The sequence below is a fragment of the Pollachius pollachius genome, assembly GCF_949987615.1.
Source record: "Pollachius pollachius genome assembly, chromosome: 14".
Taxonomy (NCBI): Eukaryota; Metazoa; Chordata; class Actinopteri; order Gadiformes; family Gadidae; genus Pollachius; species Pollachius pollachius.
Genome location: NC_136947.1, coordinates 17,119,799 through 17,134,662, shown reverse-complemented (window position 1 = coordinate 17,134,662; position 14,864 = coordinate 17,119,799). Strand labels below are relative to the sequence as shown.

The 14,864-nt window shown below is 50.6% G+C and overlaps 1 protein-coding gene across 1 annotated transcript in view; it reads left to right on the top strand.

The window, feature by feature from the left end:
* Positions 1-234: 234 nt before the first annotated feature.
* LOC307085556 (myomegalin) overlaps positions 235-14,864 on the top strand; it is a 28,458-nt gene continuing 13,828 nt past the window's right edge. Inside the window, exons 1-20 of the mRNA XM_079750388.1 lie at positions 235-2,416; positions 3,906-4,043; positions 4,181-4,300; positions 4,411-4,503; positions 4,861-5,085; positions 5,267-5,425; positions 5,585-5,686; positions 5,997-6,134; positions 6,692-6,871; positions 7,209-7,403; positions 7,864-8,046; positions 8,202-8,318; positions 8,604-8,684; positions 8,812-8,918; positions 9,073-9,215; positions 11,818-11,930; positions 12,120-12,292; positions 12,843-13,161; positions 13,723-13,936; positions 14,712-14,828. Of these exons, the coding sequence (XP_079606514.1) occupies positions 1,055-2,416; positions 3,906-4,043; positions 4,181-4,300; positions 4,411-4,503; positions 4,861-5,085; positions 5,267-5,425; positions 5,585-5,686; positions 5,997-6,134; positions 6,692-6,871; positions 7,209-7,403; positions 7,864-8,046; positions 8,202-8,318; positions 8,604-8,684; positions 8,812-8,918; positions 9,073-9,215; positions 11,818-11,930; positions 12,120-12,292; positions 12,843-13,161; positions 13,723-13,936; positions 14,712-14,828 (4,279 nt within the window). The 5' untranslated portion in view covers positions 235-1,054. The remainder of the gene's footprint in view (positions 2,417-3,905; positions 4,044-4,180; positions 4,301-4,410; positions 4,504-4,860; positions 5,086-5,266; positions 5,426-5,584; positions 5,687-5,996; positions 6,135-6,691; positions 6,872-7,208; positions 7,404-7,863; positions 8,047-8,201; positions 8,319-8,603; positions 8,685-8,811; positions 8,919-9,072; positions 9,216-11,817; positions 11,931-12,119; positions 12,293-12,842; positions 13,162-13,722; positions 13,937-14,711; positions 14,829-14,864) is intronic.

The following is a 14,864-nucleotide window of genomic DNA, read 5'->3' as shown; positions in this document are numbered from 1 at the left end:
AGAATGGGCAGAAGTAAGTACTTCCGCCCCTGGGGAGGACACAGTTCTGTTTTTATCGTTATATCCACTGCAAGGCTGACGTTCGCGATATTTTCATGTGTATACACATTTAAGCTAAAGAGTTACCTCATTATAATCAATGAACTACTCACTATAACAACCGACCAACATAAGATGAAAAGAAAGGGTTCCTGTTACCCCCTTTCCCCCTGAATGGTCTGCTCCGCGGATGCAGGTCTGGTTCAGAGCAGCCACAGCGTTATCTACCACTGAGAATCTCCGATAGGAAGAATAAACGCAGTCTATCTGTCGGCGGAATAATAATTTTCAGCGGAATAATAATTTTCGGACGGTAGATATACTGACAGGATGAGAAGCGGGGAGTTCATCAAGTTTTTGACTGTTTGGGATCGAACATTAATCGCCGTCATGACCTGGGTACGAGCGGCTCCAGTCACCGCCGAATGATGCAGAGGAATTTGTATTGCGCGTGATATCGGGAAATGCGAAGTATCTGTTTATGACGGAAGACATGGCGAGGAAGACACCATATAACTGACCACTGACAGGACATCTGCATCCTACCTACATCCGCCGTTTATGCCCTACATGCGCCGTTGTACGCTCTTCCTACCGCACCTGCAGAATCTCTGATCTCCGGACGATCATTAAGTCGATGCCAATCAACGAATTAATCTGCCTCCGTCTCAGAAACTGAATAAAATTTTATTCAGACAGCAGGACAAATTATCCTATTTAAAATATAATTTGGTAAACAAGTGATTCTCGTTGGACATCGACCATACTCATTGATTCGTTTTTTTAACCGAATTTTACTTTCTTATAATATAACTATTGTTTTGCCACTATTGCCAATTATTAGTAAAGTAATATTGACTTTTATATAGGTAGGGATGTTCTACATGAGTTAATGCAGATGCAGGCTTGTAATAGATTTCAGCCTCTATCAGAAGGAGACTGTTTACTCAGACCCGGATAAGTAGTGGCTCCCTCCCGTCACCGGTGCTCTAGTTGTTTTCCTGCGCCGTGTGGAATGCTCGACCTCAAGATGAAGGAGACCTGTCGCATCTGTGCCCGGGAGCTCTGCGGTAACCAACGGCGATGGATCTTCCACCCGGCCGCCAAGCTCAACCTGCAGGTGCTGCTGTCCTACGCCCTGGGCCGCGAGCTGACGCGGGACGGCCGGGGCGAGTTCGCCTGCTCCAAGTGCGTCTTCATGCTGGACCGCGTGTACCGCTTCGACACGGTGATCGCCCGCGTGGAGGCGCTGTCCATCGAGCGGCTGCACCGGCTGCTCTCGGAGAAGCACCGCCTGAGGCAGTGCGTCAGCGGCCTGTACCGCAAGACCAACGGGGACGATGGCGGCACGGGCGACCCCGCCGCCGACGGCGTGGTGGACATGACGGGCCTCGGCCACGCCAAGTACTGCGCCCTGCTGCAGGAGGACCTGGTCTACTCCCCGTACGAGTCCTGGGCCGACGACGGCATGGACTGTCCCCAGCACCACCACCACGCCGCCCCCCACCCCCACCACCACTCCCAGTGCCCCGCCGCCCCGGGCTCGGAGGCGTCGGCCCCGGGCTGGCACCGCTACATCCCGCGGACGGGCTGCCGCGGGTGCAGCCGCTGGCGGGTGGCCGACTCGGACTATGAGGCGGTGTGCAAGGTGCCCAGGAAGCTGGCCCGGAGCATCTCCTGCGGGCCGTCCACCCGGTACTCGGCCAGCCTGGCGGGGGGCGGGAGCACCCCCGGAGGGGCAAGAGGAGGAGGAGGAGGGGAAGCAGCCAGTCAAAACGAAGAAGAGGACGAGGAGGAGGAAGAGGAGGAGGAAGGCTCGGAGGAGCCCGTCACCTCCCCCACGCTGGTGGCCGGCTCCTGGAACCCCTCCGGCGAGCGCAACTCGGACAGCGAGCGCACGCTGGCGGGAGGAGGGGCCAGCTCCCGCTGCTCGCTGGGCTCCTCGGCGCCGTCGGACGGGGACGGAGGCTCCGTCCCGGGCCTCCCCCCGGACTACCCCGACCAGCGGAGAGCCGACTCCCTGTCGGAGGAGCACCCGGGGGCCCCTCTCGGCCCGGCTCCCTCGGTGTCGGGGTTTTCCCTGGCCCTGTGCTTGCTCCACAACTGCACCCCGTACCGACCGGTCCAGACCCCCAAGGGCTGCAGGCTGCCCGTGCTGCTGCGACACAGCCCGAGTAACGGCGGCCCCCGGCTGGACGTGTTCGAGTCCCCTTATGGGGCGCCGAACGGAGAGATGGAGATCCAGTACCACATGGCTGAGCTGGAAGCCCCCCTGGTTGGGCTGGGCGGGGGGAACGACAGTGGCGTGGACCTGGCGGAGATGGATGATTTGTGGGAGGATGTGTATCACGAGTGCCCCGCCCCCAGGCCCCACCAGGTATAGCAGCCGGGGAAGGCAAACGATAAGCTCCACCACCATGTCTCTCTCTGCAGAGCAGGGCTTCAACAGCAACGTGGAACACATTAATTGCTTATCACGCCTAGGTCTGCGGTGTTCTCAACACAGCCACCTCAGCTCTATAACAATTACCGTCTCCCCTCTCCTTGGTTAATTACTCTGGTAATCCAGCTGTCACCCCTCGAGATCCAGCCCACTGGCAGTTCTTTGAAAATCCAGTTCCCAGGGATTTTGTTTGTGTGCTGTTATATTTCAGCTTAGTTGCCTTTGCAGAAGACATGATCTGTGTGTCTCTATATATTGCCTCGGATACATTCTACCTCTGCAGCTGGTTTATTCTAGTGAAACCCATTATCTCCCCAGAGTTGAAACAGTAAATTAAAATGTTGGTTGCTATTATATGCAGACAGCTTTTCATTTCTTACTGAACAGTGCATTCAGGTTTAACAAGTTCATACAGTACATGACAACATCTTTGGACAATTACAATGAGGCTGTTGACAGACGACAGAGCTCATTTTCAAGCTTTCACTTTGACATGCTATATAATAGAGGACTACTATACACTTTGGCATCTATTTTTTCTGCTAGACGTGTGTGCTAGAGTATTCCCCCAAAATAAACAATCCGCTTTTAATGATCTAGAATTTGTTTAATAGTGATAATGTTAATAACAATAATAATAACTAATGAATAGTTATCATTGTATGAATCCAAAGCTAGTATACAAAGGACTGTGCTTATCCAGTGACAAGGATGGTAGGAACTAGGTTAGATATGGTTGGACATAGAGGCAAAGGGGCTTGAAAATTGGCCTATATTTCTCTTACTCAGAGCCCTGGAGGCACAGTGATGTCGCTTCACACTGCCATCTCTATTGGTGCAGCTGCAGTGTTCACCAATATCAGACATGTTGCCCTTGTAAACTTTAAGACTTAATTTACATGTAGATAGGTATTACATACAAAATATGTAAATCCTGAAATTAGCAGTTATATGGTACCGTTTTTATATCCACTTACTATTTCATGTCAACAGTGTTTTACAGCTTTAATATGAGCAATATAGTAGTTCTGAATGCTGTAGACTGTTGGGTTTCAACCACACACAATTGCGCTTGAATCAACGCATTTATGAACTGATTATGTCAAAATAGTATAGAGAAGGAGGAAGCAGGTCATACTCTGGCAAACACAGCCACCCACTCATGCACGCCTCAAGACACTGTAGTGAAACACGGTACACACATGAACGAGTCGAACAAGCCACTCTGCTTGTATTTTGAATGTTGTAAACATCTGATCTTTTCTTGTGTTTTGCATGAAGGCTTTGGTCCATTTCATTTCCGGCTTACACAACATCACCGCTGACCCACATAAGCGTCTGCCACAGAGCTGGGACAGAGAAGGACGACCACACGACGTACAAGCTCAAGCGTTTTAACCTTCCCCTTCTGTGGGTGTTGCAGAGTCTGGTGGAGGAGCAGCAGAGCCAGCTGAACCAGTATGAGTGCGCGGCCGGCCAGTGCGTCAGCGAGCTGCAGAAGGCCCAGCTCCAGGTGCACTCCCTCCAGGCCAAGATGCAAGAGGGCGAGGCCAACAACACGGTACAGTGAGCCTCACCCCCCCCCCCCCCCCCCCCCCTCCAGCGCATCTCAACCTGGGTATCTGGTTCACCGCCTCTCGGCCGCCACCGGAGCCTGATGCTAGCCGCCGACGTGACCTCTTTCCTGCGTTTCAACAGAAGCTGCAGGAGAAGCTGAACGAGATGGAGTGTGAGCTGCGCTCCATCCGCCAGGCCGCTCAGTTCCAGGAGAGGACCATCCAGGGCCTGACGGACTCCATAGACACTAAAGACGGCGAGGTACGTTTAGGTTGTACTGTGACTAGAGGCCTCAGCTCTGCAGGAAGTCTTCAAGTGTACTAAGCCAAACGCGTGTGTGTGTGTGTGTGTGTGTGTTCTTTTTTCTCCAGGCCCAGGATCTGTATCAGCTGATCGAAGGACAGAACGCCTCTCTGTGCAAGCTGAGAGAAATGGCCCACCGTAACCAGCTCACACAGGCAGAGGTGAAGCCTCGCACATCATGTGAAGCCAGGGGCAACTCAAAAAACGTAGACTGTAGAAGTAGCAATCCTCCCTGCTATTTAAAGACAATGGCCTCGTTGACAATTGGGAGAGAGAACAGCTGGACGAGAGATGTAGACACCGCTGTCATAACCACCTGGAGGTGGTGTTATCTAGATTAAATCTCTCACTGAGCTCATACGTCGCGCTCATATAAAGCAGGGGGGGGGTTGCTAGTCTTGAGTCTTGTGTCTTATCTGAACAGGGTCTTCATCCTCAGGCAAACGCAGTTTAAATCTGTGTTTGTGTGTCTGTGTTGGGTCTATCTCTCTACATCTCTCTCTCGTGTCTGTCTCCAGGCCCCAGAGGGCCCCAGCATGGTCCAGGCCATGGCCCACCTGCAGGGTGAGCTGGTGCGGGCCCAGAGTTCCCTGTTCTCCCTGGGCCTGGAGCTGGAGGCCAGCCAGAGGAGCCTGCGCCTCAACCAGAGGCAGGGGGAGGACCTGGCCCGTTTCAAGGAGCGCCTCCACTCCGACCTGCAGGTGGCGCTACAGCACAGAGAGGTCACTGAGAAACACAACCAGGTCAGTGTGTAAACGTGCGTAAAAGAGGTGCACCGTGAGACTTACCTGAATCAATGAAAGTGAAATTAAAACATCAAAAACGTTAAAAAACGTTTTCTTTGTTCTCGTCTATTAAACCACAAAGTGTACGTTCCGCACCTCTTATTTTTCTGATACTGCCGTGACCTTTCCGTGACCTCAGGACCTGCACAGCGACCTTCAGCGGACGCGCGTGGAGCTCCGGGAGAAGGAGGCCACCCTGAAGGAGGTGGAGGTGGAGAAGCAGGCGGAGGCGCTGGAGCGAGAGCGGAGCCTCAACGCGCTGCAACACTCACTGCAGGCAAAGGACAGGCAGCTGCAGGTGAGCATGGCAGAGGACCCCCCACAATACATACTGACGCCCACACGCTGGACGGCTTCTATACATGGGGCCCATGGGAACCCCATCACAACAACGTACAGTGAAGACATGAGCACTGCCCCGGACCGACCCCCTCTCCTGTCTTCTTCTCTCCTGTAGGAGTACTCTGAGATGCTGGAGTCCCCGGAACCCTCCAAGCCCAGAGACGCACTCTTAGAGAAACTACGAGAGCGCATTAAAGAGCGAGACAGAGCTCTGGAGGTGAGGAACACACACACACACACACACACACACACACACACACACACACACACACACACACACACACACACACGTATACAGACAAACGCATACAGACCCCAAACATATACACTGCTTAAAAATTCAGAGCCGGCCAGATCTGAAAATGAACATTGTTTACACTAAAGCTTCGTGCCATCCTCACGTCGGTGCGTTACTAAAATATAGCCTTGCAGAAGGAGAGGAAAAACAAGCCCACATAGAAACAGTTGTCCACTGGGGGACTGAGGGAGTATTTGCCGCAGCGCTCATGTCCCCGTGCTCCCCGCAGCGCTCCATCGACGAGAAGTTCCGCTGTCTGGAGGAGCGCGAGGGCCAAGTCAGCAGGCTCCAGCTGGCCCTCAGGGAGAAGGAGCGCGACCTGGAGCGCCTGCGCTGCATCCTGTCCAACAACGACGAGACCATCACGGTACGGACAGCACACGCACGGGACAGTACGTAGACGGGACGTACACAGTTAATACACAGGACATAAGCAGGTAATACACAGTACGTACACAGTGCATACACAGGACATACGCAGGACATACGCAGGACATATGCAGTACATACGCAGGACATACACAGGACATACACAGGACATACACACTACATACATAGGACATACACAGGACATGAACAGGAAATACACAGTTCATACACAGGACATACACAGTACATAGACAGTTCATACACAGTACATACACAGTGCATACACAGTGCATACACAGGACATAGACAGTTCATACACAGGACATACACAGGACATAAACAGATTAAACACAGGACATACACAGGACATAGACAGTTAATTCACAGTACATACAAAATACATACAGAGTACCTGATATATACAGCGCATGTAGAGCACATATAGAGTGTCAGCTCTATGTGTCAGCTAAATGTCACGCAAGGTAATGTTCCTGTGTGGGGGCACGCCTGGAGTCGCGTTAAACCGAGCACCTCCCCCCATCCCCACCCTGCCAGAGTCTGGACTCCCTGGTGCGAGGCAAGGACCTGGAATTGGAGCAGGCGTCGGAGGCCTACAGGAGCCTGCAGTGGCTGCAGCAGCAGAGCCAGGAGAAGGAGGGCAAGGCTCTCCGAGAGAAGGACACGGCCATCAGCCAGCTGCAGGCCGCCCTGCAGACACGCAGCCAGGAGGCGCAGGTAACACACGCACGCAGACACACACACATATGCACACGCACACACATGCACTGATGCACGCACAAGCGCGCACAAAAAACACAGCTTGGGTCCATACAAATGCCCAATTCCTCTGTTGGCATTGTTTGCTTTTAAATTGATCTTGGTGTTCAAAGCAAGTGAAGACCGGTGCAACTAGTAATGTGGACCTAGATGTGGGTAAACAATTGGACTTTTATGACCAACAACAGTTGCACATAGACTTTTGTCTGTCGGTGTGTGTTTAGGTGTGTCAACATTGTATGTAACTCTGTGTGTGTGTGTGTGTGTGCGTGTGTGCGTGTGTGTGTGTGTGTAGGAGCTGCGGGCCTCCCTGCTGGCCCGGGTCCAGGCGGGGCCCGTTGAGGTGGTGGAGGATCTGAAGTCTCGCCTGGCTCTGAAGGACCAGCTGTTCCAGGAGCTGCTGTCGGACCGCAGCCTCCAGTCCCACCAGCACCAGGCACAGCTCCAGGACCTGCTCAACACCGTCAGCTCCAAGGACCAGTACCTCCAGGTAGCTCCCATTTGCCCTGAGGACTGCTACTACTACTGCCACATTTACATTGACATTTACTTTAGCAGACACTGCAAAGGGATACCATTACCACTGCTATGATGACAATGCCTGGGAATTGTATGAGTACCTCTAGGACAACCACCAGAATAGTACTGCTAGCACTAGAAAAAATACTTCTGCTCATATAGTAGCACTACAGTACTAATACTACTACAGCTAGTACTACTGCAGCCATAATACTATAATTCCGTTTTAATTCCGAAACAAATGAAAAGTTCCACATAAAATTAGCGAAAGAATATCAATCGGACTAATTAAGTAGAAGTGGGGCCAAATAAGTGTAAGCGTGCTGTAGCAACTCGATTACACACAGCTCGTTACACAATAATAGACACAATGGGGGATGTGTACGGCAAACCATGTCAACCTCCAACCCTTTCCTCTCACTGTGTCTTAGGACTGCTCTGATAGGCTCTCCCAGGTGATTGGCGAACGAACGAGCCAATTGCAGGAGCTCCGCAAGCAGCTGTCCACAAGAGACCGGGAGCTGTGCGAGCTCAGGCGGGAGAGAGAGAGGGAGATGGGAGGAGAGACTGAGCGACTGCAGAGTCTGCTGAAAGAGAAAGAGGCCTTTATTAAAGTACGATAAATGCTCTATCTATAACAACGTCATGATTCTATCTTTGAAATGCCCTATCTGTAATTACTTTGTCTTGAGTTACGGCGATCTGCCTTTCAAAATGTATTGAACGTCACACCAATTAATTGGGACGATTCTGTGCGTTCCTGCATCAGGAGCTGATGCAGGGCCAAGAGGAGGCCGCGGAGTCCTCGTCAAAGGAGGGAGAGGAGGAGATGAGAGCTGTGCGGGAGGAGCTGCAGCTGCTGCTCCAGAAGGAGAATGAGGCGCAGGTAGCTGTCCCTCGGTCGCTGCTTGACATCGCACACTTGTCACCACACAGGGTACAACACAGCAAACCACTTGAAAGGCGTGAGGGGATGATTACCCACCAGGCCTTCAGGGGCTTGCTAAGTGTGCATTCTGATGCGATGCGTTTGATGCTTGGGAACATTCTGAACGCATTCTCAACATCCCTGGCTCCGGCAATTACTCCCCTGCTGTTTCACAATCTAACAACTCTTCTCTCTCTGGCGCTCTCTCTCTCTCATTCTCTCTTCTGTGTTTCACGGCGACAGAGAGAGGTCTCTGCGTTGCAGGTGGCCTTAGCTGAGGCACAGCAACAGGCCCATGAAGCCATAGAGAGCACCGATCACCATGTAGGTGAAAAGTAGAGGACGTTCTTCCATCTCCGTCATTGTTTGTATGGCTGTTGTTGTTGTTGTTGTTTATTTCTCTAATGGGTCCATTTCCTGACCTTCTTGCCTCCCTCCCTCCCTCCCCCAGCATATCCTTCAGCAGCTGCAGTCAGAGTACTACGACCTGAATGATGCCCTGCGAACCGAGAAGGCGCTGTACCAGAGCCTCAGCCACAAACACAGCAGGGGAGACAGGTAGAGAACCGCTAACCATCCTCTGTGTCCACTCCCAGGGGCGGACGCATTGCATTCACCGTTTCTAATGTCCCGTACCGTTTGTTTTGCATATCCCGTCTGCGCATTTGTCTTTCCTTCTTCTGAGATTCATCTCTTTGTTTCTACCACACAGCAGCACAGAGAAGACCCAGGCTTTGCACACTGAGCTAGACTCTGTGCAGGCGCTCCGTGGACAGCTAGAGGAGGTCCTGGCCAGGACCCGGGCCATGGCCCTGGCACTGGAGAGGGCTGCTGAAACGCGCTCTGATTTTGGAGGTGGGGACGGGCCCGGTGTGGCCCCCAGGGCTGAGGGGGGCGCTCACTAACCACCGTGTGAATCCTTGTCTTAACCACAGCACCACTGAGAGAAAGGCACTTTACATTCTAGATGCCTTTGCCTGCAGATAGGGGGGTTTGGCCGCTTTGTGTTGACTTTATTAACAGTAGGCAATCATTTTAAATATATAATTATACAATTATAATATATGCATTATTATTATGGAGAAATCCAAATAGCAACTTTCCCTCTGTAGGCGAAGAGCGGTGCTCACAGTAGCAGAAGCTGGATCTGAAATGAAGCAAAACTCGTGACCTTTATTTAATAATGTATTTCTGTGTTATGTCGATACTTTTATATTGTTGTTTTGCAAGCTGCCTGTGTGTCGCTTTGATGTGGAGTTTTTTTGTATTGCCATTGTTCTGTGCTTACATGTCTTACCGTGATGTCAGTGAAACTCATGGCTGAGACTAGGTGTCTGAACATTATCTTTTATTTTGTGTATTGCTGTCCACCATCTCTGTGTGCATACTTAGCCTAGGACCAAAGAGCAAATTAACACAATTTCAAAAGACTTCAACCCATTGGATCCCTAGAGACCTTCTTATTCGCTCTAGCTCTCTGTAAGGCCTGTTAGCTCTGCATGGGATGCGATGCGTTTAGATAAAGCGATGTAGGTAGGATACGGTGGGTTTATGATAGTACTGGGTTTCTTAGCTCCCTGGTTGCTACTAAATATGTGGCATCCCGTGAATATCAAAGAATTGCACATAAAATACATGTTCTTGGCATTTTGCTGTACCCCAATAGTATCCTTTCTATAGGCTAGTGGTATAAATCGCTATTCCCATATCAATTCCAGTAGTTAAGAATGTTTTAAGATGTCCTGCCAAAATATATATCATATTGGGGAGATTGCACTCCTAGATCTTTCCTTTGACCTTTGTCTGGATCTTTGCTAGCCTTGAAGATAGACCGTCTTTGCTACATTCCTTTTGTATTTTAAATTCAAAATCAAATAAACGTGCCAGCTAATTCTGTCAACAGCCCTTTTGCTATGGCTTTCTCGTGTCTTTAATTAAGAGATTTTTCTCCAGAAAATCTCATTCCTTTAGTGACCCGTTGGTCCCTTATTATCCCTGTCCCTTAGTACTATTTTGCTATCTTTTAATATACATCCCTGACTTCCTTATTTTCCCAACAGTCTATTTGTCCTCGACCTTGTCCCTAACCCTGTATACAAAAGCATTTGCACATACACACACACACACACCAAATCACATTGTTGTATTGTAAAAAAGATAGGGACTATCCAACACACATCAATCATTTGTAACATTACGAATTTGAATGCACATTGTCACTGACTTTCACAGGTCATTCACTTCACATCCCATAGTGGCACAATGTCTACCTCATGCATTGTATTGTGGCATGCCCTACCTGTTCACATGGCTGTTCTGATCTGTGGTTTTGCAATGACTACACCTAGTCTTGAAAATACAGAGCAAGCAGCCTATGAAGTATGTCTATATGTATTCACTGGTTACCCTGGAAAGCATTGATCATCAATGCCAAAGGTTTGTAAAGTAAATAATCCCACCCATTGCCTCATTCATATATTCATAATGATGAGATTAACATTCACTACTATTTCAAACAGAATCTATAAACGAAACCCTCAGAGAACATTACGAAACACGCTGGCGCCATCTACATTTTATATACACGCAATAGGAATAAGCTTAAATCAATAAACATGTCTTAAATAGATGATTGTACATTCGATGATATTATACGACAACATGTGTCCATGTACTTACAATAAATCTTTCCACTCTAGACATAAATATATGTGTGTGTGTGTGCATACATGTGTTTGCGTGCATGTGTGTTGGTGTGTAGGTGCCATTAACATTCCATTGGCAGACTGCTTCCTGGTGGCCATGTATTGCTTATACAATTTCATCCAACAGGGTGTGTGTGTGTGTCAAACATTTATCTGCTAACGTGTCCCTTCAAAGGCACGTTCAGTACTCAAGGTTTACACAGCAGTGAGGTACATCAAGCAGCTGTTAATGTTTTCATCCAGATCTGGAAAGCGTGACTATGTTGAACAGCACACAAGAAAGTTTTACAAAATTATAAAATGGATAATTCTCTCTCTCCCTCTCTCTCTCTTTCATATTCTCTCTCTCTCTCTCTCTCTCTCTCTCTCTCTCTCATGCTCTCTTTCACTCTCTCATTCTCTCTCGCTCTCTCTCTCTCTCTCTCTCTCTCTGCCTTCCTCCCCTCACACACGCAAACACACACACACACTCTGAGTGGTGGGCCAGGCATCTCCTGTTTTTTGGCTGGCTGGTAACACATGACATAACATTTCCCTTCGGTCCCATGACTTCAGTCGAGGTAGTTCCGAGCAGCGGGGGAGTGTTGGAAGAATGGTTTAGGAGGAGTGGTTCAGGAAGAGTGGTGCAGGAGAGTTGTTCAGGAAGAGTGGTTCAGGAAGAGGTGAAGCGGAGCGAGCATAAAAAACAATAACAGCAACAACAAAGTCATGATTTTTTTAAATTTACTTTTGTGTTTTCATTCTTTCCCTAGAGCTCAGCACTGAGGAAGAGGAGGGCGACGAAGAGGGCAGCAGTGATGAGTTCAGTGACAGCATTGAGGACGACGATGTGAAAGTGACGGCCAAAAGCCTCGGCTCGGCTCAGGTAAAACCATTCATCACTACGGCTTTTCCTCCCCGATGCTAACCTTTGTATTCAGACATGCTGTCCTTAATGTGATTGTACACAAGACCCCCAGTGAATCATGTGATTAAACCACAACGCCGGCCTGGACCTCTATAAACAACATGACTTGCTCCCGGCTAACTCCATTTCCATCCCTTCTGAGAACAGGGGGCGGCGACTGCAGCACCACTCCACCCCGGGGGGCCGCCGCCCCTGGAGACGGGGGCTCACAGCCAGCAGGTTCAGCAGTTGGAGGAAGCCAAGAAGACGCTGGAAGGGGAGCTCCAGGTCATCCACTCCCAGTTGGAGAAGGATGGCTACTCGTCCCTGGCTCAGATGAGGTGCTCGCCCACATCCCGTTTTATATAGACTTTCTTCAACCTATGAAGTAGTAGTGAATGTTTACAGTCTGCAGTGCATACCTCACGGTACCCACTAGTGCAGCTCACGGTAACTGTGGGGGTCAGGACGGTCTCCAGTAGCTACATGGTGTGGGACTCCCAAGGGCTATCTGCAAGGGCTTCTGTAGGCACCCCTCCAGAGCAAGAGGTCGAATCCTGACCTTCTCATTGATGACACGTGTGTGTCACTTTGGATGGAAGCGTCTTCTGTGACTGTGACTGTGATTGTGACTGTGATTGTGACTGTGATTGTGACTGTGATTGTGACTGTGATTGTGACTGTGATTGTGACTGTGATTGTGATTGTGACTCTGACTGTGACTGTGATTGTGACTGTGATTGTGACTGTGATTGTGATTCTGACTGTGATTCTGACTGTGATTCTGACTGTGACTGTGATTTTGACTGTGACTGTGATTGTGACTGTGATTGTGATTCTGACTGTGATTGTGACTGTGATTCTGACTGTGTGCATGTGTCTGATGACCAGGAGCACGCTGCTGGGCCTACAGCAGGAGATCCAGGCCCTGAAGGGGAGCCGGGGGGCCGCGGGGGCCGGGGACCCTGCAGGGTCGCCCTGCTGGTCTGCAGGGGGCTATGACGAGCGGGAGGAGGAGGAGATGGAGGAGGAGGAGGAGGAGGAAGAGGCAGAGGAGGAGCGTGGAGAGGAGCCTCAGGCCGCGGCAGGAGGGTGTGGAGCGCCGGGTGTGAGGAGCCCGGCGGGCCGAGGGGCCACGCAGCCCACCCGGCCCAAATCTCTAGCCCTGGGGACCCTGCTGTCCCAGTACCAGCCCAGCCAGCAGGAGAAGGTAAACACTTTCTGAAATGGAGTTCCACAATACAGCCGCTAAAAGTACATGTTTCATAGCCGTACAGATAAGGAAATATTAACTCCAATCCAATAGGAGTGTGAAACAATTCTGATGCATTATAATGTCCTTTTTTGGAGGCAAAGTGAAGCACTAGTGAAAGCAGGCTCTGATCTAGCCCTCATCTATGAATCAGATCGGTCTCCTCAGCCATTGGGTCATTCTGTTGATAGAACAAACTCTGCAATGCTGACTTTGAAATGTTTATGAAAACAGTGCAGTGCTGGCAGACCCCTCCGGCCCCTCTCTCTCTCTCTCTCCCTCTCTCTCTCTCTCTCCTCTCTCTCTCTCTCTCTCTCTCTCTCTCTCTCTTACTCTCTCTCTCTCTCTCTCTCTCTCTCTCTCTCTCTCTCTCTCTCTCTCACTCTCTCTCTCTCTCTCTCTCTCTCTCTCTCTCTGAGCAATACAGTTACTCCAACGGTTCCTTCTAATTCAAGAGTGTTCTGGTGTCTTGTGGGGATGCTGTGGTCCCATCCTAAAATACGTTGTTTGCGGTGTCAGGAGGGGAAGGCTGCCGGTGGTCCGAGAGGCGAGGAGGTGGGGGGCTCCTTCTGGGAGCTGGTGGAGGAGGGTCTGCGGGAGCAGGCGGCCGGGCTCCGCTCGGACCTGACCCAGAGCCGGCAGCAGAACCACGAGCTGCAGGAGAGGCTGATGGTGTCTGAGGCCACGGTGCAGGCCCAGGCCGAGCAGCTGAAGGACTACCGAGAGCTGCTCAGTGAGAGACATCACACAACAACACACGGGGACCAATGGGAATACATAGAGAGACAACACAGGGACCAATGGGAATACATAGAGAGACAACCGTGGGACCAATAGGAATACATAGAGAGACATGGGGGGGGCAACACACGGGGACCAACGGGAATACATAGAGAGACAACACAGGGACCAATGGGAATACATAGAGAGACATGGGGGGCAACACACGGGGACCAATGGGAATACATAGAGAGACAACACAGGGACCAATGGGAATACATAGAGAGACATGGGAGGGGCAACACACAGGGACCAACAGGAATACATAGTGACATGGTGTCCAACACTGGGACCAATAGGAACACATAGAGAGACACGGGGGCCAATAGGTACACATAGAGAGACAAGGGGGCAAAACTCGGACCGATAGGAACACATAGAGAGACATGGGGAGGGGCAACACACAGGGACCAATAGAAACACAAAGAGAGACATGGTGGGGGGAGGGGCAACACATGGGGACCAATAGGAACACATAGAGAGACATGGGGGGTCAACACAGGGACCAATAGGAACACAGGAAACATAAGTGCTATAGAATGCAGAATAGAAATACACACACATACTGTACACGTGTGTTAAAGCACAATTATAACAGGCTTTTAAAATTTCCAAAACCTATAATAATTCAAGCTGTTTATAACATGATGGCAGATAGAGTTTCGGGAATCAGTCTAGCTTTCCGTAAACATGTAGAGGGACAGTAAGGTGAACCGTGTCCCCCCCAGCGGAGACGGCGGTGCAGCAGGCCAGTAAGCATGTGCAGGTGGACCTCCAGGACCTGGGCTACGAGACCTCCGGCCGCAGCGAGAACGAGGCCGAGCGGGAGGACGCCAGCAGCCCAGGTGACGCCCCCCTACTCCCCATATCCCCCAACCCCA